Source organism: Mixophyes fleayi, chromosome 1, assembly GCF_038048845.1.
Source record: "Mixophyes fleayi isolate aMixFle1 chromosome 1, aMixFle1.hap1, whole genome shotgun sequence".
Taxonomy (NCBI): Eukaryota; Metazoa; Chordata; class Amphibia; order Anura; family Limnodynastidae; genus Mixophyes; species Mixophyes fleayi.
The window spans coordinates 325,524,204-325,548,571 of NC_134402.1; the positions used below are offsets into that span (position 1 = coordinate 325,524,204).

The window sequence follows — 24,368 nt, forward strand, 5'->3', positions numbered from 1 at the left end:
TAGTGTTTGTAAGTCTAAGTCATATTATACTTTTGGTAAAATTGGTTTTTTTTGTTCCTCTTTATGGTAATTAATTAGTAATAGAATTAAAGTAGGAAATAGAATTAAATAGAATTAAAGTAGGAAATAGAGTGGTATAGAGTTGTAGTGTGGTATAGATAGAGTGGTCCACACAATATAATAATAAAACCCTCAACTGGTCTGAATTCCACCAAACAAGTATCTTGACTGCGTAGTGTGGTGGCCCCGGTACACAATTTGGTACCGAGGCCACAATATAATTTAAAAACCCTCCACGTGTCGGAATTCCACCAAACAAGTATCTGGACTGCATAGTGGGGTGGCCCCGGTACCCAATTTGATACCGGGGCCACAATACCTCCTCCAAACATGCTCCAGACAATTCGTCATTGACAGACCCCAGACAGACAGGGTCGTAGTGTTATTGTTTGACTTTGTAAACCCAAAAAAATGTCCCTGTTGCACTTGCACATAGTCGTGCAATGAAGACTGACTTTTTCATTTAAAGGCACGATCTTTAAAGTGTCAGAAAGAGAGAGAAGACACAGGAGAGGAGAGTTGTAGCTGGGGACCTGGGGTGGAAGCTCCCAGGCTCCCCCAGCATTGCCTGGAAGTCTGAGCGTGGTGACTGAGCCAGGGCAAGGAATGTGTGCCCTGGATGAGGGGGAGAACTCCATGCCACTATAGTGAACCCAAGAGAGAGGGGGACACTGCACATGGAAGAGGCCCTGGAGTGAGGGCTGCTACAAGAGGCATGGTAGCTGTAGTGTCAGATCCTGAGGCTGGGAGTACACAGAGTGACGTGTCAGAGCACAGGAGACATTATCCCCGCAGAGGAGGGATGAGCTGCAGTTGAGAGGTCTGTTGTTGAAATAGGACATGCACACTTTAACAAACCAATCATTTCAGCGACAGGGCCTACCAAACAACTTTGACTGAAATGATTGGTTTGTTTGGGCCCCCACACCAAAATAACAATTCATCTCTCCCTGTACAAACTAAACAGGCTCTACTGAGGAAAGATGTCGTCCTCATCCTCAACCTCTGATTCCTCTCCCCCTACAGTGTGTACTTCCTCCTCCTCACACATTATCAATTCGTCCCCGCTGGACTCCACAACCACAGGTCCCTCTGTACTATCTGGAGGGCAGTGCTGTACTTCATTGAGGAATTGATTATTCATTTTTATAAACATCATTTTTTCAACGTTGTGAGGAAGCAACCTCCTTCGCCGCTCACTGACTAGGTTCCCTGCTGCACTAAAAACTCTTTCCGAGTACACACTGGAGGGGGGACAACTCAGGTAAAATAGAGCCAGTTTGTACAGGGGCTTCCAAACTGCCTTTTGGAGTTCTACCACGTCACTACCTCTAGTTAATTTAGATTGCAAGGCTTGTAAATACTTTGAAGATAAAAAAAGCAGGCTGCACAGACTGTGGAGCTAGAAAGTGAAATTAAATGGACCACGTTACTTTGGTGGCTATCTATGCCCCCCCCCCCCCTCCCCACCCTACACTTGTAGTTGAATATAAAAAAAGCAGCCTGCATAGACTGTAGAACTAGAAATTCAAATATACAAAAAAATGGACAAAGGCAGTTTGCTATCTATCTGCATCAGATCCCCTCTCCACTAGGAGTAAAATAGAAAACTATTCAGCCGTTATATAATCTAGAATATAAATAGAAATTGAGAAAGGCAATTTGGTATCTGTCTGCATCATAATCATCAACATCCTCCTCAGCGCCAGCTACATCAATATCCTCCTCCCGGTGTACAACATTCACACCTTCATTAGCCAAATCTGTAACTGGACTGTGGGTGATCCTTCCAGCATATGCAGAGGGCGTGCTGCAAATGCTGGATGGAGCCACCTCTTCCCGTACAGTGATGGGAAGGTCAGGCTTGACAACCACCAACATCCTTGGACTCACCTTGTGGATTTGTGATAATTTCTCTTTAGAAGGCAGAGTTGTTTGCTGTTTTGTTGCTGACAGCATAACTCTCTTAAATTTTTTGTAGGGGGGGGGAGGAGGAGGAGGGCTAAGATCCGTGGGTGAAGCTGAACCACTAGTCATGAACACGGGCCAGGGCCTAAGCCGTTCCTTGCCACTCCGTGTCGTAAATGGCATATTGGCAACTTTACGTTTCTCCTCAGATGATTTTAAGTTTCTCTTTTTGCTACTTTTTCTTAACTTGGGCTTTTTGGATTTTACATGCCCGGTACTACGAGATTGGGCATCGGGCTTGGAAGACGACGTTGATGGCATTTCATCGTCTATGTCATGACTAGTGGCAGCAGCTTCAGCATTAGGAGGAAGTGGGTCTTGATCTTTCCCTACTTTATCCTCCAAATTTTTGGTCTCCATTATATGTAGCACAAGATACTGCAGAATGTGTGAACTTGGTAATATTGCAGTACCAATGGACTTATACTGCTGGATTGGTTTTGCAAATTTGGTTATAATTATTATATATTTTTTTTTTTTTTAATTTTTTTTTTTTTTTTACTTTTTTTTTTTTTTAAAAAAACTTGGGAATAGTGGGGAAATAACTATGCCCTTAGAAGCACAGAGCACAGGACACAGCACCACTGGACTGAACAGGACACGGCACAGGACCCAGCAGCACTACGGAACTCAGCAGGACAGAGCACAGGACACAGCACCACTGGACTGATACTGCAGAATGTGTGAACTTGGTAATATTGCAGTACCAATGGACTTATAATGCTGGATTGGTTTTGCAAATTTGGTTATAATTATTATATTTTTTTTTTTTTTAAATTTTTTATTATTTTTTACTTTTTTTTTATTTTTTAAAAACTTGGGAATAATGGGGAAATAACTATGCCCTTAGAAGCACAGAGCACAGGACACAGCACCACTGGACTGAACAGGACACGGCACAGGACCCAGCAGCACTACGGAACTCAGCAGGACAGAGCACAGGACACAGCACCACTGGACTGATACTGCAGAATGTGTGAACTTGGTAATATTGCAGTACCAATGGACTTATAATGCTGGATTGGTTTTGCAAATTTGGTTATAATTATTATATATTTTTTTTTTTTTAAATTTTTTATTATTTTTTACTTTTTTTTTATTTTTTAAAAACTTGGGAATAATGGGGAAATAACTATGCCCTTAGAAGCACAGAGCACAGGACACAGCACCACTGGACTGAACAGGACACGGCACAGGACCCAGCAGCACTACGGAACTCAGCAGGACAGAGCACAGGACACAGCACCACTGGACTGATACTGCAGAATGTGTGAACTTGGTAATATTGCAGTACCAATGGACTTATAATGCTGGATTGGTTTTGCAAATTTGGTTATAATTATTATATTTTTTTTTTTTTTTTAATTTTTTATTTTTTTTTACTTTTTTTTTTTTTTTAAAAAACTTGGGAATAGTGGGGAAATAACTATGCCCTTAGAAGCACAGAGCACAGGACACAGCACCACTGGACTGAACAGGACACGGCACAGGACCCAGCAGCACTACGGAACTCAGCAGGACAGAGCACAGGACACAGCACCACTGGACTGATACTGCAGAATGTGTAAACTTTGTAATATTGCAGTACCACTGGACTTTTACTGCTGAATGTGTGAACTTGGTAATATTGCAGTACCAATGGGCTTATACTGCAGGATTGGTTGTGAAAATTTTGTGGTAATTAAAAAATATTAAAGTAGTTTTTGGTATTTTTTAAAAAAACTTTTTTTTATTTTTTTAAACACAGGGGAATATTGGAGAAATAACTATGCCCTTAGAAGCACAGAGCACAGGACACAGCACCACTGGACTGAACAGGACACAGCACAGGACCCAGCAGCACCACTGACCTCAGAAGGACAGAGCACAGCACACAGCACCACTGGACTGATACTGCAGAACACAGCACAGCACAGCACAGCACAGCACAGCACAGCACAGCACTAAACAGCACTAAACAGCACAGCACTAAACAGCACAGAACTAAACAGCACAGAACTAAACAGCACAGAACTAAACAGCACAGAACTAAACAGCACAGAACTAAACAGCACAGAACTAAACAGCACAGAACTAAACAGCACAGAGGACCACCTAACACACCCTCCCTCTACCCTGATCAATGCCCGAGTGAAGATGGCGGCGACTAGCGGGGAATTTATAGGATCCGAGTATCGCGAGATCCGACAACGGGATTATGAGTCAGAGCCTCAGTTTCACTTTTGAATTTGGCGCCAATACCCGGATCTGTCTCGGATCCGACTCGGATCCGCAACGTTCGGGTGGGCTCGGATTTCAGAAATCCGAGTGCGCTCATCCCTAGTTATAGCTTGGGTGTCTCTTTGATTAAATGTATTGTTTCAACCTATTACTGAGACTTTAAGGGGGAAATTCATTTTCCCACCAATTAGTGTGGCGTTAAAACTATTACCGTTATTTTGGTAGTTTTAACCCGGCTTTCTGCTCGCAGCTCAGGGTGCTGTGAGCAAAAAGCCGGCATTGAAACTACCGTATTAACGGCAATTTAAGCGCATTATTACCGTAATAACTGTAATAATGCGCAGGCCATGTTACTTTACTCGTAATACGGCCAATTGAATTCCCCCGAAGAGTAAGGTGTGGTCCTTATGAAGGTTAGAGGACTGTACCATGCAGCTCCCAAAGTGTATCAGGTTGCCCATTACTGATCTACAAACATATCTTATGCATATTAACCAATGTATAACAGGAATTTTTAACCTTACCTTTTATTTTATACATACAACTACACAAAATCCCTATGGAAAGAAGCCATTAGATTACGCTATACCAGCTTAATATAAAACCCAGCCCAATCAGAGCTAAAGTTTCTATTATTTTAATGTCTTTTGTTAAGACAAAACAATGCAAGTAGAGTATTCGTTAGTCCCCTACAATATATTCTACTAAACAAGGAGTTTTACAACAGTTTCATTTGGTAAAATTCCCAAAATGTTGCGATTCTCTTTTAATAACAAACAACCAAAAGCAATGATACCATTTTACTAAATGTTGATTGTTTTGACTGGTAATTAGAAACACTGGTACTGACCCTGGTACTGACTACAATTAGGATTCGCGGGACTTGTACTCAGCAGCGCGATACCGATGCGGCGGACACGCGCTTTGACGTCACGGAGCCACCGTGCACCCGCATGAGCAGCTGTGCACCCGCCTGAGCAGCTGTGCCTCCTAGAGCCGAGTCTGCAGAGGACAGGAACGGGGAAGGTGCAAACATGGCAACGGGGACAGGTGAGCGGAGAAACCAAAGTCACGGATAAACCCTCTGTACTTATCGTCCTCTCACACACAGACACATCTGTGAATGCAATAAACCGTGAGTTTGTCTTCCACAGAGGCAGAGACCAGGCAGAGGCTGCTGAAGACTGTCAAGAAGGAGGTAGGTGACCCCAACGACAGCATCTTTCTCTGTAATCTCCATTTACATTCAGCATGATACGTATGCAGTGTTTATTGCCGTGCAGCAGTATATGTTCACATTCGTGCTGTGCTATGTATTCGAGCAGGCTCTGAGGGTGTGTTACATTTACACAGCTGGCAGCTTCTGGTCACTTGTGTCGCTGTAGTACAGTGCCACACAGATGCACAGGGTGCAATGGGCTCTGGGCAAAAGCAATGCAAGCCTTGTCACTGATAGCATAATTCAGTATCATACATACTTAGTAAATCATTTATTTTGTTGGTGGCCCTTGTAATATTAGCACTGCATCCATAATACTGACGTAAATGCACAGCATCTCATGGGGTCATTAGTAACAATTCTCTGAGTTGCAGATATTTTGGCTCACAGTATGTAACTAAATGATCACGAGTAAGGTTAATGTATATTTTACCTTTGCTCACTGGATCACCTATATCACTGTGACATTTAGCACCCAGGTGAGGGCGTGTGACACCACACAGATATGCCAGCCATGTGGGCTTTGGGTTCACATCACTTACAGCATTTTGCAAAATGTGGCCATGTCGAACAGACACTTGTCATCCACACCCTCAGAACACTCATCATGCTTCTTTATACAGCGGATCTGTATGTATGTGTCTATATATCTCATTGAGTCAGTTCTACTTGGTACAGTAAATAGATCCATTGACGATTAATAGTTTACATTTTGTCTGATTTTTCTGGGGTCTCCAAAATCTTGTTTTCAACAATACAGTATTGCAATTTGTAATTTTTTTGTTTGTTTATTTCTACCTAGAAGCATATGTATATGGTTCAGATGGACTGAGTGTTTTTGAGTCAAACTATGTGTATGTGTGTGATACAGGCCTTTGCGGACTTGGCACAACATATGAGTTGTACGACTATCACTGTGTTTTGTGCCATTTGTCTCAAACTCACTACATAGTTATTTACCATCTTAGATTATTATGTAACACTCAGTGCCTCGTTCAGTATTTAATGGGTAATGTGGCAATATACAATATTTGAGTGTAACAGTTATTATCTAATATGTGCTAAAATGATTTTAATTTTAAGACGTGTAAGATAGATCTGTAGTTTAAACCCAATGTACTTGGCTCCTTCTTTAGTATTGTATTACTTTACCCTCATATTGGTTGCATGTAGGTTCATTTTACGATATGTTGTTGAAGTACGAGCCCCAGCATTCTGAGATTTCTAGTTCCACAACAGGTGGATAGCCATGGGTTGACCAAGCTTATTTGATCCTTTGAAATAAAGACTCATGTATTGTTAAGTTTTATAAAAATACACATTGGTTTGACTTTTTATTATTTTTATTATTCAAAGTTTTGACTTTTTTTTTGATAATTACATTTGTTAAATTTCCCTTCATTATTTACTTATGTCCCACTCCATTACCACTAGGATTGCTATGGTACTGTACATTGTTTTTAACTCTTTAATTGCCAGCAATACCTATCTTCCCAAGACACAGTAAGGCATCTGTGAGCTATTTACATGCTGTACAAGTCTCAAAAATTGCTTATGTGTGTAAAAAGTCTGCGGAGGCTGGTGTATACTGAAATTATTATATCTTGAACACAAAAAATAAAAGGACTGTCTTGCATAAAAGTGATGTAGATGCCAAGGACACCTAATGTGCACTATTATTGAGAAAGATGTTTCAAGGTTTAAAGGATAGTCGCACTCTGCGTAGAACTTAGCTGTCAACATGGCTAATGACTTACCATTTCACTGTAACAATAACACAACATGGATGACTGATCCAGCATTAAAGCATGGTTAGTGAATAAAATGCAACCACCGTCTACTGTCTGTTTATCCAGTGTTGTTCATTTTTCTGTATACAAATAATAGTAGACTGTCAAACTAAACCAAAATATAATAGTACAACATATTTCCCCCCAGCTTATATGAAACTTTATGATAATGTTTTATGATATGTAAAGGCTGTTTTAGATTCCACAAGTAACAAAATATATAAAAATAGGTCTGACATCAATTTCAGTGGACAACATAAGCTTTTTCAATCATAATTTCTTGATCTTTAAGAAAGCAGATATAAAATGAACAAAGTAGTATTGGTATATGTAGCTATTTGGATGTGTTTGCCACACTGTATGTATGATGTCGAGTCTAAAAAGCTAATTACTTATCGTTATTTGAATTTAGTTAATAATGACATGTTCTGTGTTTACACACTTGAATTAAGTAAACATATTCCGGAACAAGATAGACATTTTATAGAATATTAAATACGCTATGCTTGTATATTCTGTGTTCGACTTGGAAAACAATTACATGAGATGCTCAGAGCCAGGAAGACATATCCCTTTGTATGCTGCTCCTTTGGTAAATGTGTGGTGTGAAAAGACAGACTTCTCGTTGCCTTGACTACCATCCTTAAATTGGAAAGACACAATATGTTTTTACAAATTTAAAACTTGACAGTAAGCAGATGTACTCGTGTTTAGGCTTTACTATACAAAGCTTACAATTGCATGTCAATAGGGAATAACTAAGTGAATAATAAAGCATTTTCAGTCTGGTGACTCCTTTCTTTGTATATGAAATAAATACTATTTGCATACCAGATATATTTTACTGTAAATTCTCAATGCATTTGATGGTGCGCAATTCTGAGTGGATGTAACTTTAGTGAATGAAGAACATATAAGACAATATCATAGCAGACCAATTTCTCTATACAGTATATTGCTTCCATATATATATCCAGGAACATTTTTGCTACACTATATTTTTTCTATCAGTACATTTACCTACAATTGGAAACCATGAGTTGTACTGCTAACATGAGTTTTGTACTAAAATAACTACGTATTGGCTGAAATGGTCTTAACAGGCAATTCAAATATTCACAGTTTGTACTTAAGACTTTTGTAGATGCATAGTAAAACGTCCACAAAATAAAATGCCCATTTATACCGATAAGATCATGGACTTACACAGTCCATGATTAGGGGCAACATTTAGCATGATCTGATTGGAGAACCAGGCCAGATCCTAACTAAATATGGCTAAAGCTTTTTTTATGTACCTCCTTTTACTCCCATATGCAAAAAAACCACAATTTAATTGTTTGGGATGAGATTTGAGGGGTGAAAAATGTACAGTTTCCTGGTTTGCTGGCTGCCACACAACTTTACTTCTCAGAAAAGGAAGCCAGGCCTTGATTTTTACCTTCAGTAACTGTGCCTTTTACACCTTACATATACATGTTTTTAGTTCTATTCTAACAATAATAAAAATATTCAAAGGTACAGTGGTATCACGTGTAATACAAATTCAGTTTCGGGTATAGTTCCATACATTAATCAAGAATCTAGTATGATATTTACCTGCATCCCTCTTAATCTGGTGGCCCCGCGATGTCTACCTCTGCCTGGCAGTGCACTCCTCGCTCCTGACGGCATTTGTTCTCAAGCTCCAGCTGCCTGGAATAATTGTAATTAGCCTATGAAATTGAATTGAAGGGCTTAATTGAATAGTATTTTTTTCGGGAATCACAGGGGTACTATTGTAGGCAAATGAGAAAATTTAGTCAAATTGATTGTGAAAGGTTCTCTACTTAGCACAGTGACGGACAGCTAGGGAGACTTTGCAGGAATGAGCAGTGTGGATTGGTTGATTCATACACAGGGGAGGGGCCAGTGATGTCATAGCAACTAATTTTCAGCTTTTTACATGTATCAGATCCCATTCGGACACTGTCTTTAAGATGTGGGAGGAGTTACAGCTGTCTGTAACATATACTGTGTAATCTTTACTCAATAAAAATATGCAAAAATCAAGCATAAATGATATAATATAGTATATTTGATCACTGTAAATCTGTCACGCACCAGGCTCTCAGGTCCTGATACTTAACCTTTCGCTGTATTTCGAAGCTGTCCCTACGGTCCACATGCTCTGTTGGTCTCAGATCTCTCTGCAAGATGCTGCCCAGCCTGTCTCCACTCCAGAGATCCCTCCAAAAGCAGTACATGGGCGCTGCCATCTTTGCTTTAGTCACCTGCTCTCCCTCAGCCAGTCAGAGTACTACTTTAGCTCAGCTGACTGCAGCTTCTAATCAGGGGATAGCAGTCTCCAAACCAGGGTTATTCCAAAACCAGTTCCTGGGTTCCGCCATCTTGGATTCAGTCACCTGATCCCTCTCAGCCAGTCAGAGTGCTGCTTCAGCTCAGCTGACCGCAGCCGCTAATAAGGTGATAGCAGTTAGTATAAAAGGACTTTCTGGAGCCCTAACCTCTTGCCAGAGCAAAGCTGATTCTTAAGACTATATATGATTCATATATATGATAAATATGATTCTTAAGAATATCGGCGACTTGCAGAATGCACAGATTGATACATTTACCCTCTGGTGTGATTTTTGGCTACCCATGAAATATTCCACTAACACCCCATTCACACTGCCTCAAATCCCGGGTTATTGCCGGGGCAAGCCTCGACGACCCCGATCGAGGCTCAGTGTGAACAGGTGCAGGGCAGCTACAGGGTCAATGACCTGGGAATGAGACCTGGGTCTTTTGGAGGGTTATTCCTGGGTCCGACCGTCCAGCCTTCAGTCTGGACGGTGAGACCCAGGTTTTTCAACCCGGATCTTTTTCAACCATTTTTTCAACCTGAGATGTTTTTCAAAAAACATCACAAGTGGAGCCAATCAAAGCTCCTCTTGTGATGTTGCCAGGGAGACCCGGACAGAGCTGTGAACACGGTCTACCTGGGATGTCCTGCACTGTCACCTGGTAATATCCCGGGTTCATAACCCTGGGATATTTCCAGGGCGGCAGTGTGAAAATGGTATAACAAACTTGCTTAAGACATAACAAAAGGCTCAGAAAATATGTACTTGGAGATGTATGATACATATGAGTTGAGTGGTTATTACTGATCTATTCCAAACCTAGTCTTATTCTGACAAGACTGAGGGAAAACCATTTTAGCTGTTAAAGAGACATGAAAGCAAACCAAGCTACAGGCGGTGGTAATCGTTTTTACAATTACCACTATTCCGACATGGACAACCCCTACAAAAAAACCCCAGAATTATGAAAAACCGATTGGAAAAGAAACAGACTTACCTTCATCCCGACGCTGGAGTTCTCCGATGGGAGCACCATGCTGACAGCGAGTGATTCAGATTGAATAAGTGTTCGGCAGTGCAGGCTGACGTCGTTGCGACGTCTGTCAATAGGAACTTAAAGCGGCAATGTCGGGTTATGTGTTTAAACACTTAACCTTAGGGATACCCACATTTCCGCTTTAAATTTCTATTGACAGACACTTCTTCAATTGGAATCACTCGCTGTCAGCATGGTGCTTTCATCGGAGATGTCCAGCGTCGGGTTGAAGGTAAGTCTGTTTATTTTCAAATCGGTTTTTCATCATTTCAAATTTAATTTGTAAGGGTTCTCCATGTTGGAATACTGGTAATAGGTAAATCGCAACCAATACGCTACAGGAGAGGTGCACCATAAACAGTGTATCTTAAAACAATTAGGTGTGTTTCTTTTCTTCATGCTATACTGTGTAAGAGAGAGCGTGCATTACCCCTTTTCCTTTCCCCATTTAATGCATGTGATGAACTATCTACAACATGCTTAAAAAGCAAGAAAAGCTATTATATTACATTATATCAAATTTCATATATATATGATATATATATATATATATATATATATATATATATATATATATATATATATATATATCATATATATCAAAGTCTATATATTCCTCAGCTATATAATACGAGAAAATGTATTGTTTATACCGAACTAAGCATGATGACTATGCTTCCTTTCACCCTTTGCAGCAGGTTGCCATGTTACAAGGGAGCTTCTAGAACTAAACAAGCAGACAGTGACTGCATTTTTGTAAAGAAGGTCTGCCTGGAAGTCACAGTGTGGATCTGTTTATCTGTACACAGGGGCAGGACCAGTGATGTCCCAGCCACTCAGGTTTTTGCCCCGTATTAGATCCCATCGGGACACCTGTGGTCCTACTGATAAAGAATACGTTATACATTTGTCCCGTTGCTAAACTTGTTTTAACATTTTTTTAATTGTTAGAATTATTTTGGATTTATAAGGTGCCACAAAAAGTCTGCAGCACCGTACATGAAATTAGCAGCAGTATGCAAAGGCAGGAACAATCCATAATACATTACATATTACATTATTAAACTAAACATAATTATACAAAGACCAGACAACTACTAATTACAAGATTACATAAAGGTTACTTGGAAATGAAAGTTATTTATGGGACACGAAGTAAGAGTCAGGCTGATTGGTTGAGGGCTTTGTAGGTGCAGGTGATGAGTTTAAATTGAATTCTGTAGGCCACAGGGAGCCACTGTAGCCACTGGCAATGAGTGACAGCAGATGCAGAGCAGCATGAGAGAAAAATAAGGATTCCAGCATAGAGGATAGACTGAAGAGGGTCAATACGGGAGTTGGCAGAGAAAATGTGGTTACAGTAATCAGGGCAGGGGATTATAAGGGAATGAATAAGAATTTTGTCAGCTTCCATGGTGGCAAAGGGACAAATCTTGGATATAGTCCAGAGATGGAAGCCCCAGGTTTTGTAAAGGGACTGAATGTGAGGTTTGAAGGAGAGGGAGGATCCAAGGATGACCACTAGGCAGTGGACTTGAGGGAATGATTGGAGGAGAGGACATGTCGTATGAACTCATTTTTTAGGTGAAGTGGTTAGCTAAGTGGTAGGGGAGAGGAGGTGTCAAAGAGGTGTCAGGGATTGGAGGATTGAGAGGAACTGTAAGCCTTAACATAGGACTGTTTTATTAAGCAATAAAATATCAGGATAACCTAGCGACCTTGTTCACAGAGTTCAGTGCTGGCTTTTGCAAGTTAAAGACAATGAAATTGGAATCTATTTTTAACAATGATGTTAACAAATGGAGTTATTCTTGGATAGTAACCAGTCCAGTATATTTCATTTGACAAAAAGAAGACAACTCAATGTGTTGATCTGTCCTCTGGTCTTTGACCAGTAAGAATAGATAAATGGCTTCTTGTGAGGTCAATGTAAAAGATCGTGGAAGCCATTGGTTTATAGTACCATGTGCCACATCATTGTATATGTGGAGGAGAGAAAAGACCAGTGTTCTTCACTCGTCATGTTTTCAGTTGCAAATTCTGATTAGACCATATCTGTATTAATACATTCTCTGGTAAATTAATCCTACTTGATTCCTCCCTTTCCCCACATTTTTTTGAGTTGTAACATAGTAACATAGTTGATGAGGTTGAAAAAAGACACCAGTCCATCAAGTTCAACCTATAATATTGTAATATTAGGTTTCCAATAAAAATTGTTTCTAAATATTAAGGACAAAAATTAATTTGTGCAATGTACTGTGATTTTATTTATAGTGCTTTAAATGAAAATTTGAGAAGTGTTGACAAATGTGTGCTGTTTGCATTTATATATGTGACATGCGGATGGCAGTGTGAGATGACTGTACATTATATCTAGAGATGGTCACTGACCCCCGTGTTTTGGTTTTGGATTCGGTTTTGGATCTGGATTACCGTCGTGTTTTGGTTTTGGTTTTGGTTTTGCAAAACCGCCATTGCGTGTTTTGGTTTTGGTTTTGGTTTTGTTTGGTTTTGTTTTGCTATTTTTTTGGAAAATCCATGTTTTTGGGCCTAAATTTAGTGCTCCAACTGTTTTAGAGACAAGTAATCTAATTGTTGAGGTAATAAATCATCCAAAAAAAAAGTTTAATTCTTCGTTGGTAGGCCTATTCTACACACAAAACAGATTGTCTTCCTCTCCATCTATGCATATTGGCAATGCAGCATTCGTCTTTGAATGCATATTACACCCTACACTTATAGTTAAATATTTAAAGAAATGGAAAAAGCCAGTTTGGTTTCTGTCTCTCAAGGCCCCCCTCCACTTATATAAAATACCAAAAAATTCAGCCATTATAGACTGTACAATATTAATTGACATGGAGAAAGCCAGTTTGGTTTCTGTCTCTCTAGGCCCCCCTCCACTTGTATAAAATACCAAAAAATTCAGCCATTATAGACTGTACAATATTAATTGACATGGAAAAAGCCAGTTTGGTTTCTGTCTCTCTAGGCCCCCCTCCACTTATATAAAATACCAAAAAATTCAGCCATTATAGACTGTACAATATTAATTGACATGGAGAAAGCCAGTTTGGTTTCTGTCTCTCTAGGCCCCCCTCCACTTGTATAAAATACCAAAAAATTCAGCCATTATAGACTGTACAATATTAATTGACATGGAAAAAGCCAGTTTGGTTTCTGTCTCTCTAGGCCCCCCTCCACTTGTATAAAATACCCAAAAATTCAGCCATTATAGACTGTACAATATTATGAAAAATGGACAAAGCCAGTTTAGGGTCACTCTGTCTATGACACCCTACCCTTAAGGATAAATTGCCCTAACAGCAGCCTTTCAAGATGGTATGTGATATGGAAATGCCACAAGTCCCTTTCCTCTTTGGGGGTAGATTGCACCCTACACTTACATAGAAAGTTTTAAAAAGATGTTATCGGCATCATCTTCAGCTTAATCCTCACCCTCATCAGTGTGTACGTCATCATCACAGACTATCAATTCATCGCCGCTTGAATCCGCCATTAGAGAACAGTCAGTGCTTGGATGTCTTGGATGGTGAAGGCCTTCCTCGTGGAAGATGTAGTTCATTTTTATAAACATCATTTTCTCCACATTTTTGGGAAGTAACCTTCTACGGCGATCACTGACTAAGTTCCCTGCTGTGCTGAACACTCGTTCAGAGTACACACTGGAGGGTGGGCAGCTTAGGTATTGCAAAGCAAGTTTGTACATGGGTTTCCAAATGGCCTGCTTTTCTTCCCAGTAAGGAAAGGGACTGTCTGACATTTCCATATCAACTACCTCTTGAAAGTAATCCTCCACCATCCTTTGCATGTTTATACTCATATTGGATGGAGTTATGGGCAAAGTGACACATTTTTTTGAAAAATCCTTCAAACCAGCCCAGATGTTAAATTGTTCTGGTCTGCCCCCTGTGTCTTCCCTGCTTCTTTTTTGGAAATTTAATTTTTTACGAGCAACAGCTTGAGAAAGTGAAGGAGGACACGTCGTCAAGCCGAGGCCCAGTTCATCGGCCAACTTGCTGAGCAATAGCTCCTTGCAAAAGTTCACATCTCGCTCATTTACAAGTAAAGACTCAATGTAGGTTTTAAACCTTGGATCAAGCACAGTGGCCAAAACGTACTGATCCGAGTTCAAGATCTTAATAACTCGAGGATCATTGTGAAGCGAATTAAGTACTTGATCGACAAGGCCAACATACTTTGCTGAATTGCTTGCTTTCAGCTCCTCCTTCATTTTCTCAAGCTGCTTTTCCAATAGTCTAATTAAAGGAATGACTTGGCTCAAACTAGCAGAGTCTGCACTGACCTCACATGTCACAACTTCAAATGGTTTCAGCACCTTGCACAGCACTGAAAGGATTCCCCACTGTGCAAGAGTGAAATACATCCCCCCTCCTTTCCCAATGTCATGACTTGTGCAATATGCTTGGATGGCTTTGCGCTGTTCCTCCATCCTCTGAAGCATGTACAGGGTGGAATTCCACCGAGTTACCACCTCTTGCTTAAGTTGGTGGCAGGGCAAGTTAAAATGCTCTTGGAGCTGCTGTAATCTCCTACATGCTGTGGCTGAATGCCTGAAATGGCCTGAAATTTTACGGGCCACCGAAAGCATCTCCTGCACCTCACGGTTATTTCGTAGGAAGCTCTGCACCACCAAGTTGATGGTGTGAGCAAAACAGGGAATATGTTGGAAATCACCCAGCTGTAATGCTCGCACTATATTGTTGGCGTTATCTGAAATGACATACCCTGGGGAGAGTCCGAGTGGTATAAGCCATGCATCAATCACATCTCTCAGTTTGCGTAACAAATTGTCAGCCGTATGCCTGTTAGTGAAGCCGGTGATACAAAGAGTGGCCTGCCTGTGACAGATGTTACGTAGTGGTGTACATGCTGCTGCTGTTCCTGCTGGTGAAGGTGAATGACCAACCCAGTGGGCTGTCACAGTCATATAGTCTTTGGTTTGGCCACTTCCACTTGTCCACATATCTGTGGTTAAGTGAACAGTGGGCAGAATGGCATTTTTCAGCGCAATCTCTACATTTTTACACACTTTTTGGTATAGTTGTGGAATAGCTTTACGGGAGAAATGGTGTCGAGATGGAATTCTGTAACGCGGACACAAAACCTCAATTAACTGTGAAAAACCAGCTGCGTTTATTGTGGAGATTGGACGCAGATCTAACACTAACATTGCAGCCATGGCGTCTGTGATTCGCTTGGCGACTGGGTGACTGCTGTCATATTTGCTTCCCCTCGCAAATGATTGTTTCACAGTTAATTGCTGAAATGTAGGACTGCTCATTTTATTAACCTGCCTCTGGGATGACGATTCACCCCCAGCAGCAGCAACAGCAGCAGCAGGACTAACGCTTTCTTCAGAGGAATCAATAATAGTGCCGGAGTCATCCAGCCTTAAGTGGGATGCCGGGCTAACTCCGAGCGCTACTGAGGATATTGATGAGGATGGTGTGGTGGGTGTATTTTGTAGCCGTCGGTATGTCGGTGAGCGGAGGGTCTTAGCTGATGAGGGAGTGCTTGTATTCTTTTGGGAAGAACTTTCAGCTTTTCCCAACACTTTGCCATGAACTCTCGTTAAATGGCGTAACATAGACGAGGTTCCAAGATGGTTAAGGTCCCTCCCTCGACTGACTGTGGCTTCACATACACTACAAATGGCTATACAATTGTTGTCTGGATTTGGGTAGAAATAATTCCACACATAAGAAGTGGATTTTTTTGTTTTATGCCCAGGCATGACAATGGCCTTTTTCTTGTCACGTGCCAGAACTGCTGCCACTGGTGCAGGACTTTAACAAACAACCTCATCCTCATCAACATCCTCATTAGCGCCCTCGTCGCCTACACAAATCTCCCCCTCATCCTCTTCTAATTCCAAAGTGGCATCCTCAATTTGGGTATCACCGGCTACACTCGGGCTATTAAGGCACATATCAGCAGAATGCTCACGATTAGACATCCCACTGTTGGATGGACTCTCCACAGGGATTGTTGTCATTTGTGAATCAGAGCAAATATTCTCCTGTAATGCCTCACTGTTATCTTGCAGCTCGGCTTTGACGCGTAACAGTAGTTGTGCACCAATTGTAGGCTGGGTAACTTTTTGGGATCTGCCACTAATAGCCAAAGGTGAAGGCCTCATTCTCTCTTTGCCACTGCGTGTGTAGAATGGCATGCTTGCAATTTTTTTTTTATCGTCACTTAACTTTTGCTCAGTTACACTTCTTTTTCGCTTCAATACAGTAAAAAAATTTTTGGTTTTTGTTTTTTGCACTAATTTGAAAACACTCTGTTGTTTGACATCGCCTTGGCCAGATGACGTACTGGGAACACTAACATCAGGACTGGTGACAGAACCTGGTTGCTCATTCAGATCATATGTGGACTGCTTTGAATCCATTCTGAGCGCAAACCACTGGGGAGTGCTAAAAATTATTTAGTAGATACTGCTGACAGTTATGACTTTTGACAGCCAGAAATATTAATGCACAATTAGGGAGGACACCCCAAAAGCACTGAGGAGTGCTAAAAATTATTTAGTAGATACTGCTGACAGATATGACTTTTGACAGCCAGAAATATTAATGCACAATTAGGGAGGACACCCCAAAAGCACTGAGGAGTGCTAAAAATGATTTAGTAGATACTGCTGACAGATATGACTTTTGACAGCCAGAAATATTAATGCACAATTAGGGAGGACACCCCAAAAGCACTGAGGAGTGCTAAAAATTATTTAGTAGATACTGCTGACAGATATGACTTTTGACAGCCAGAAATATTAATGCACAATTAGGGAGGACACCCCAAAAGCACTGAGGAGTGCTAAAAATGATTTAGTAGATACTGCTGACAGATATGACTTTTGACAGCCAGAAATATTAATGCACAATTAGGGAGGACACCCCAAAAGCACTGAGGAGTGCTAAAAATGATTTAGTAGATACTGCTGACAGATATGACTTTTGACAGCCAGAAATATTAATGCACAATTAGGGAGGACACCCCAAAAGCACTGAGGAGTGCTAAAAATTATTTAGTAGATACTGCTGACAGATATGACTTTTGACAGCCAGAAATATTAATGCACAATTAGGGAGGACACCCCAAAAGCACTGAGGAGTGCTAAAAATTATTTAGTAGATACTGCTGACAGATATGACTTTTGACAGCCAGAAATATTAATGCACAATTAGGGAGGACACCCCAAAAGCACTGAGGAGTGCTAAAAATTATTTAGTAGATACTGCTGACAGATATGACTTTTGACAGCCAGAAATATTTATGCACAATTATGGGGGACACCCCAAAAGCGCTGGGGAGTGCCAAATATGAAGAAAAAAATAATAAACCTCTATCCTCCTCTCTGCACTAGCGATTTTGGTTAGAGCAATTGCAAGAACAATATTGTATTCTCTGTCCCTGCTCTAATTAGCCTATGACTACACCCTGCTCTCTCCCTCTGTCAAATGGCGATGGATTGCTGTGGAGGCGTGTATTTATAAAGTTGAAGTATCGCGAGAACCGAGCCCCGAGATCCGACGACGCCACAATGACGTTCGGCCTCGATTTGGATTCGGAATGGGCGGGAGAGTACCGAGCTGCTCAGCTCGGTACTCGGATACCCAAAGTTCGGGTGGGTTCGGTTCTCGGAGAACCGGACCCGCCCATCTCTAATTATATCAGCCCTGTGCCCTACTTCCCATTTAATAATCTTCTTACAGATATAAAACAGTTAAACTTCTGTGCAATGGGAAATTAAACTGTGGTTTCGAGAACTAGGTTGTCTGAAAAAGCTATTGGAATACTATCTCAGTTCAGTTAGTTCAACTGTTATTGCTGTTACCATCTCTGTTCCTCCGCAGGTGTCCTCCATGGCCTTCTTGGTTGCAACAGTTGCCACCAAAAGTATTGTGAACATGGGAAAAAGTGTCCTGGCTCTGTTTATAGCAGCGAGCATAGATGATTGATGATCACAAGCATTTATGCCATAGAAAAATACCTGGTTGCACAGCTACCGTGAGCTGATGGATAACCACAAGAGTGCCCATGCAGAACAAAAGTCTTCTCCAAGAAGAGAAGTGGAAGGAGGTTCAATTAAGATCAGTGGGGAGGCAGCTTATTGTCTTAAAATTTCTAGAATGACTAGTTTATCTTCCATGTCTCCACCTTCCACTATCTATCCTCATTTCAACCGTAACATGCCAATGGTAGCTGCACAGAAATGGCAGTTCCCAATAGCTGCTTCAATATTGGTACATCAGCCTTATACACTTTCCTAAAATTTCCCAAAATTGTTATTCTACTGCCTTGGAATTGAGTTGTGTAACATTTTTGCACTTTAGAAGGGATAATATTAATGCCATCTCTCGTTGATTGATACATATACGTAAATTATATATATATATATATATATATATATATATATATATATATATATATACACATACACATATATTTCCTGGCACCTGAAGCATAGTTATTAAACAGAATTTATAACGTGCACTGCAGGTGGCAAAAGTAATTCTATAAAATATTATGGCACACAAAGAGTGCTGCCCAAATGTTTACTTTGGTATTCTAAAGCACCAAAAATGAATATAATATGATGAAATTAATACAATGAAATCGTTGATGGTCATTATTCCACTACTGTAATTGTCGGCACAAAACCTGCAGACATGAAAATGTCTGCAGGCTTAATGCCGACACTTATTGTCCACCTGTAGACAGGTGGACAATGTCATCAGTGTGATTGGATACCCCGGACCCACCGGCATTGGTCTTTTAATGTCAGCATTGAGAATGGCGACATTGTGAATTTCACTGCTGACATTTACAGTGTTGTAATTATGTACCCTACCCAATGAGATATATACCTGAAATGTATGGCTTTGTAAAAAAAAAAACGAAAAAACTTTGCAGTACAAAAGTAAATATTTTACATGCATGCTATGGTAAAAATGATATACTACATGGTGAAAATGTAAATATTTATTGTGCATGGTGTGGTAAAAGAGATGTACATCAAATGCAACTGTCCCTTCACATTCCTTTATATAGGTTCACATGCAAGCAAGTAGCTTATATATGGATTGTGAACAGAGGTTGTAATAGAAACAGTGGTGTATTGAGGGATTTCACTGCATGTCGTCCTGTTTGCACTGGTTCCCTTGACATTTAACTTCCCTGACACTGAGGTGCTTAGCATCACTGACCAGCACTTTGGGGGCTGACTTACTAGAATTGGTTGCAGGTGGTTTTATAAGGCTATCAGCAGCACACTCTCATTGTTTGGTATCTGTTTTGTTGTCTGTTGAATTTTTGACTACGCTCATTTTGACCATTTTTGTCTGCTGCCTGCACTGACTTCTGACTGTTTATTGATTGTCCTTGTCTGTCACCTACGCTGACCATGTTTTGTAACCCCATCTATACTGTTTGCCTCATGCTTCTATTTTGGATTGTAGCTGACTATTTTGCATTATATATTCAGTTACCCTTTGTCATATGATATTCGCTCTAGGTTCATGGTACTCGTCATCAGTAGGCTATATCCTTGGTATGCTCCAGTTTATAAATATAAACCTATACTATCAAACTAGACCGGTGAGCATATCTGGCTCTATGGGAAATAGGCGCTATTATTGGTGAAGACCAGATTGTTTCAGCTCTATAGGTTTATTAAATAACCGCTGGCATATATTATAACCACATAGCCTTGCATGCCTAGATAGCCAATATGGCCATATACTTTTATATTCTCCAGTATAAAAATGTATATGAGACTGTGATATATCCTCCTGCTGCTGTCCACTCCCGTCATGACCCATAGAGTACTCAGCCCCACTGTTTTGGATCCAGTCCTCAGGAACATGGATGGTGGTCACTTCTCTCACCTTTTTTGTGTTCCATAACCTGTTTCGACCTCTGCTTATTGAAAGTAAAGTGTGGGTCATGACATCGTCACAGGAGACTGACATGACGTCAGTCAATGCGCTGACTAGTGTCAAACAAACGAAGAAAATGGTGAATGAAGGAGTTCACTGTGTAAAACTCTCTGGTTTGATACTGACTGTAGGACCTTGAGACTTGGCATCATTGTAAGACAGGGAGAACTTCCAGTGAATTGCATGGATTTTCATCTGGTGGCTAGCATTTGTCAGGGCAAACCTGTCCTTACACTCACAAAATTTCAGGTGCTATAGCCCTTATACCCAGCTCCTCTCACCCTAGGAGTTATGTATATTCTTTGCCTGTTGCTTTTGGAGGCCCTTTATCATCTTAAGGCTCAGGAGGATCAAAGTGAATTTAGGACAAAAACTACTGCATAGTTTCCTGACCTCCCAGTGTGGGTCCCACTACTGGATATAGCCACCTAATTCCACAAACGTATCAGCATAACTTACATTTCTTTTTTATTTTATTTTTTAAGTGATTTTGTATATATAAAAGTGGTGAAATTGGAAGTAATGGGAGCAAAAATAGGGAAAGCAAACACTTCACAACTTCAAATGTATAAGTAAATAATTACAGAATGTCACACAATATGTTTTTGACAGAAAATTTCAAGCTGGAATAGTTTAGATATCTTTTTTATAGCCCTTCCTCCTTAATTTTCAAGTCCATAGTCAGCTGCTTACAGGAGCATATCATTGTTGAAAGTAGGTACACCATCCTTTGCACATGCCACATTCACTGTTAATTTGAACAAGTAGTAATTGTGCAGAAATACAATATTAAGTTTGTACCATACAGAGGTTGTGTTAAATTGTGTTCACTTTGTAATTTCACCAAAATATGCAATTTAACCAGGAGTGTCCATACTTTTGGATGCATCTATATATGCAAAGTATATCATAAAAAATCTGTATTTTGCTTGTTAATATATGGTGGTACATTTGTGCAAGCAATGATTATTTTATTTTGCCCTACTAATGCTAGATGATTATTTTGCGCGGTCTACGCAATAAAAATTCAATGAAGTGTAATACTGCATTTTTGACATACATCGGTGTACTGTATAAAGTGTTTATACACAATACCATATATATATATATATATATATATATATATATATATATATATATATATATATATATATATAAAGTATGCACATGTGTTGATACCAGACACCCTGTTATGCCCGGTATTAGGTTTATAGCAGCTGATGGTTCACGTAAAAGTTCCACATGTTTCAATAAAAACTTTTTCAGTAAATCTAACGAATGAAAACTGCAGCATACAAGTTCTGTTTTTGATTTTAAGCAGACTACAAAGCTTGTGTACTTAAACTTGTACTTAGGTGTGACATAGATCCATTTACATAAATATTTTTTAAATATAATGTGGTTTTCAAGCATTAACTAATGCATGCAAACTACATTACAAGTGCAAGGGTTGGAATAATCCCATACAGTACTTTTATGAGGGAGATGAAAACAAATAAATGATTTATGAAAATTGTTTGTGAAAGAACTTTCGCAATAATGGAGTTCATTTCCTGAATTTCATTTCCTGTGATTCCGCATGTTCTGGAATGTTTTTGATGCGGGGTTTTTGAGAAATTCGCAGAATTGATGTCAAATAAATAGCTATTAAGGAGCTTGTCCTACACAAGGTCAGTCCAAAAAGCCCAAGATGCTTGTCGGTGCAGTTTTTCTTTAATAAAGTAAGGGCATTTGTCGATCTTCTGCGGTAGTGTATTTGCACAATTGTATTTTTCTTTTCAATTGGTCACTAACAGCAGAAGATAAAAGTGCACAATAAAAAACAGCAGAAGCGACTTGACCTAGCTCTTCAAGCACATGGGTGTGTAGTGAACACAGCTCCTGATTGGACAGAAGCCATGGTCATTTTAATCAGAAGCCATTCTTTTTTTACATTCTGATCGAGGGTTTAAATGTCCCACCAAGATTTTGCTGACTGCTCTCTTTTCTCCCTTCATTTAGTGCAATTGTATAATGCTGGCTCTTCTAGCATATGGGAGTGGAGGCCCTCAGCAAAGGAGCACTTGTCCCTAAATAACAGATGTTTCCTAAATGTGGACAACCTTTTTTAAAATAAGTCTGTTTTGCACCTCCATGTCAAATTAGGTAGTACAGCACATTGGTTAAATGTGAGGCCATGTAATGCGTTTGTGGAACTTAAATGCGTTTGGTTAACATATATTATTGTTTGCCTTGCATATTTATGTTAATAGTGACGTTTTTAATAGAATCAGACAGGTTATTCTTAAATGTCACCAGGTGGGTTGTTAGTAGGTTAGAGATAGCAGAGGAAGAGACGTCTGAGTTAAATGGTTAGTCTGTGTTTGTCTGTATAGTGCATGTCATTATTTAACTAGCAACAAGGAATAGACTCAAGGGCAACCTCTCCACAGGAAATCAACTGTCCCCAAACACAGTGGGGTAGAACACATAGTCCACCTATCACCACCGTGGGAATATTGAGGGGAATATAACCTGTGATTGGAATTTGGAAGTGTGTGTGGCTTGGTGACTTGCTTCCATCCCAGGTATAGGCTGTGAACGTGATTCCATAAGACTCTATGGCTTTGTGACATTGTGTATCTGAAAAGAGCAAAAAGACATTGCACTGGCCATACCTTGTGGTAGAGAGGTAACCATGCCCCTGCGACTACGTGCTTGGAAGGCCCTTTGACTACTCACTTAACTCTGCAAATATTAGCATCCACCTAGTGAACTGTATATACAGTCCTCACATTTGGTGGAGGCTACAGTGGAATCATCTAGTTCTTGCCAAGCCCAGAAGGAGTGCAGTTGGTATAGATATGAGATCCGGATCATGCTCTGCAAGCAACTAAAACACAGGCACCTGTGGCACAAACAAAATAGCTGGACTGGAACAGGAGTATAAAAAGATGTGGGAAGGAAAAGAGCTGCGTAATGGAGGAAGTTCTGCATGTACAGGTGCAAATGCCTGAGAGGAATCTGGGACCTATGGAGCTAGCTAACAGGCGACCCCATTTGGTATATGAGGATTTACCAATTTTTAATGAAAACATCAAAGACATTGACACCCATTGTCAAGTTTTTGAAAACATGATGGTGGTCCATGGTGTTGAGGAGGATGACTATCCATGTTTCTTTGGTCCTAGTCTAACCCGATGGGCCAGCAGCATGTAATATGAGGAGGTACGAAATGTATTATTGGCTCATTATGCCGTTATGCCACAGACCTATAGTTTAAAGTTCCAAACGCTGAGCAATAAGGTAGGCAGCTCTCATAAGGAATTTAAGAGCCAGCTACGGATAGCGTGCATCCAAAGGCTAAAGAGGAAGAAGATTTCCTCCATGGAAGAAATGCAGGACTTATTTATATTGGAGCAATTATTCTTAAAATTAGCTCCGGAAATAAGGGAATGGGTGATCAATAGAAAGCCGCCACCTCTGAGCAAGCCTTGGATCTTTCCAATAAATATGTGGTTAATTGGCCATGATGGAGACCTACTGTGTGAAGAGAGCTACCTCCACGACAACCAGAGAGAGAAGCGCCTTTCTGGCAAAGGAAGAATGGTTCTCAGAGATGGGAAAATCAACCCCTGGCGTTACTTCTGCAACGGCCAAGTGGACCAGTCTGATCCCATTCGGTAGAGATACAACAATCGAGCAAGTGTTATCAGTGCGGCTGCATGGTTCACATTCAGCAGGACTGTCCTA

The 24,368-nt window shown here is 40.3% G+C and overlaps 1 protein-coding gene across 1 annotated transcript in view; it reads left to right on the plus strand.

Annotated features, from left to right (window-relative positions):
• Positions 1–5,191: 5,191 nt before the first annotated feature.
• SGSM1 (small G protein signaling modulator 1) overlaps positions 5,192–24,368 on the plus strand; it is a 171,203-nt gene continuing 152,026 nt past the window's right edge. Inside the window, exons 1-2 of the mRNA XM_075214427.1 lie at positions 5,192–5,298; positions 5,403–5,446. Coding sequence (XP_075070528.1) covers positions 5,283–5,298; positions 5,403–5,446 — 60 coding nt within the window. The 5' untranslated portion in view covers positions 5,192–5,282. The remainder of the gene's footprint in view (positions 5,299–5,402; positions 5,447–24,368) is intronic.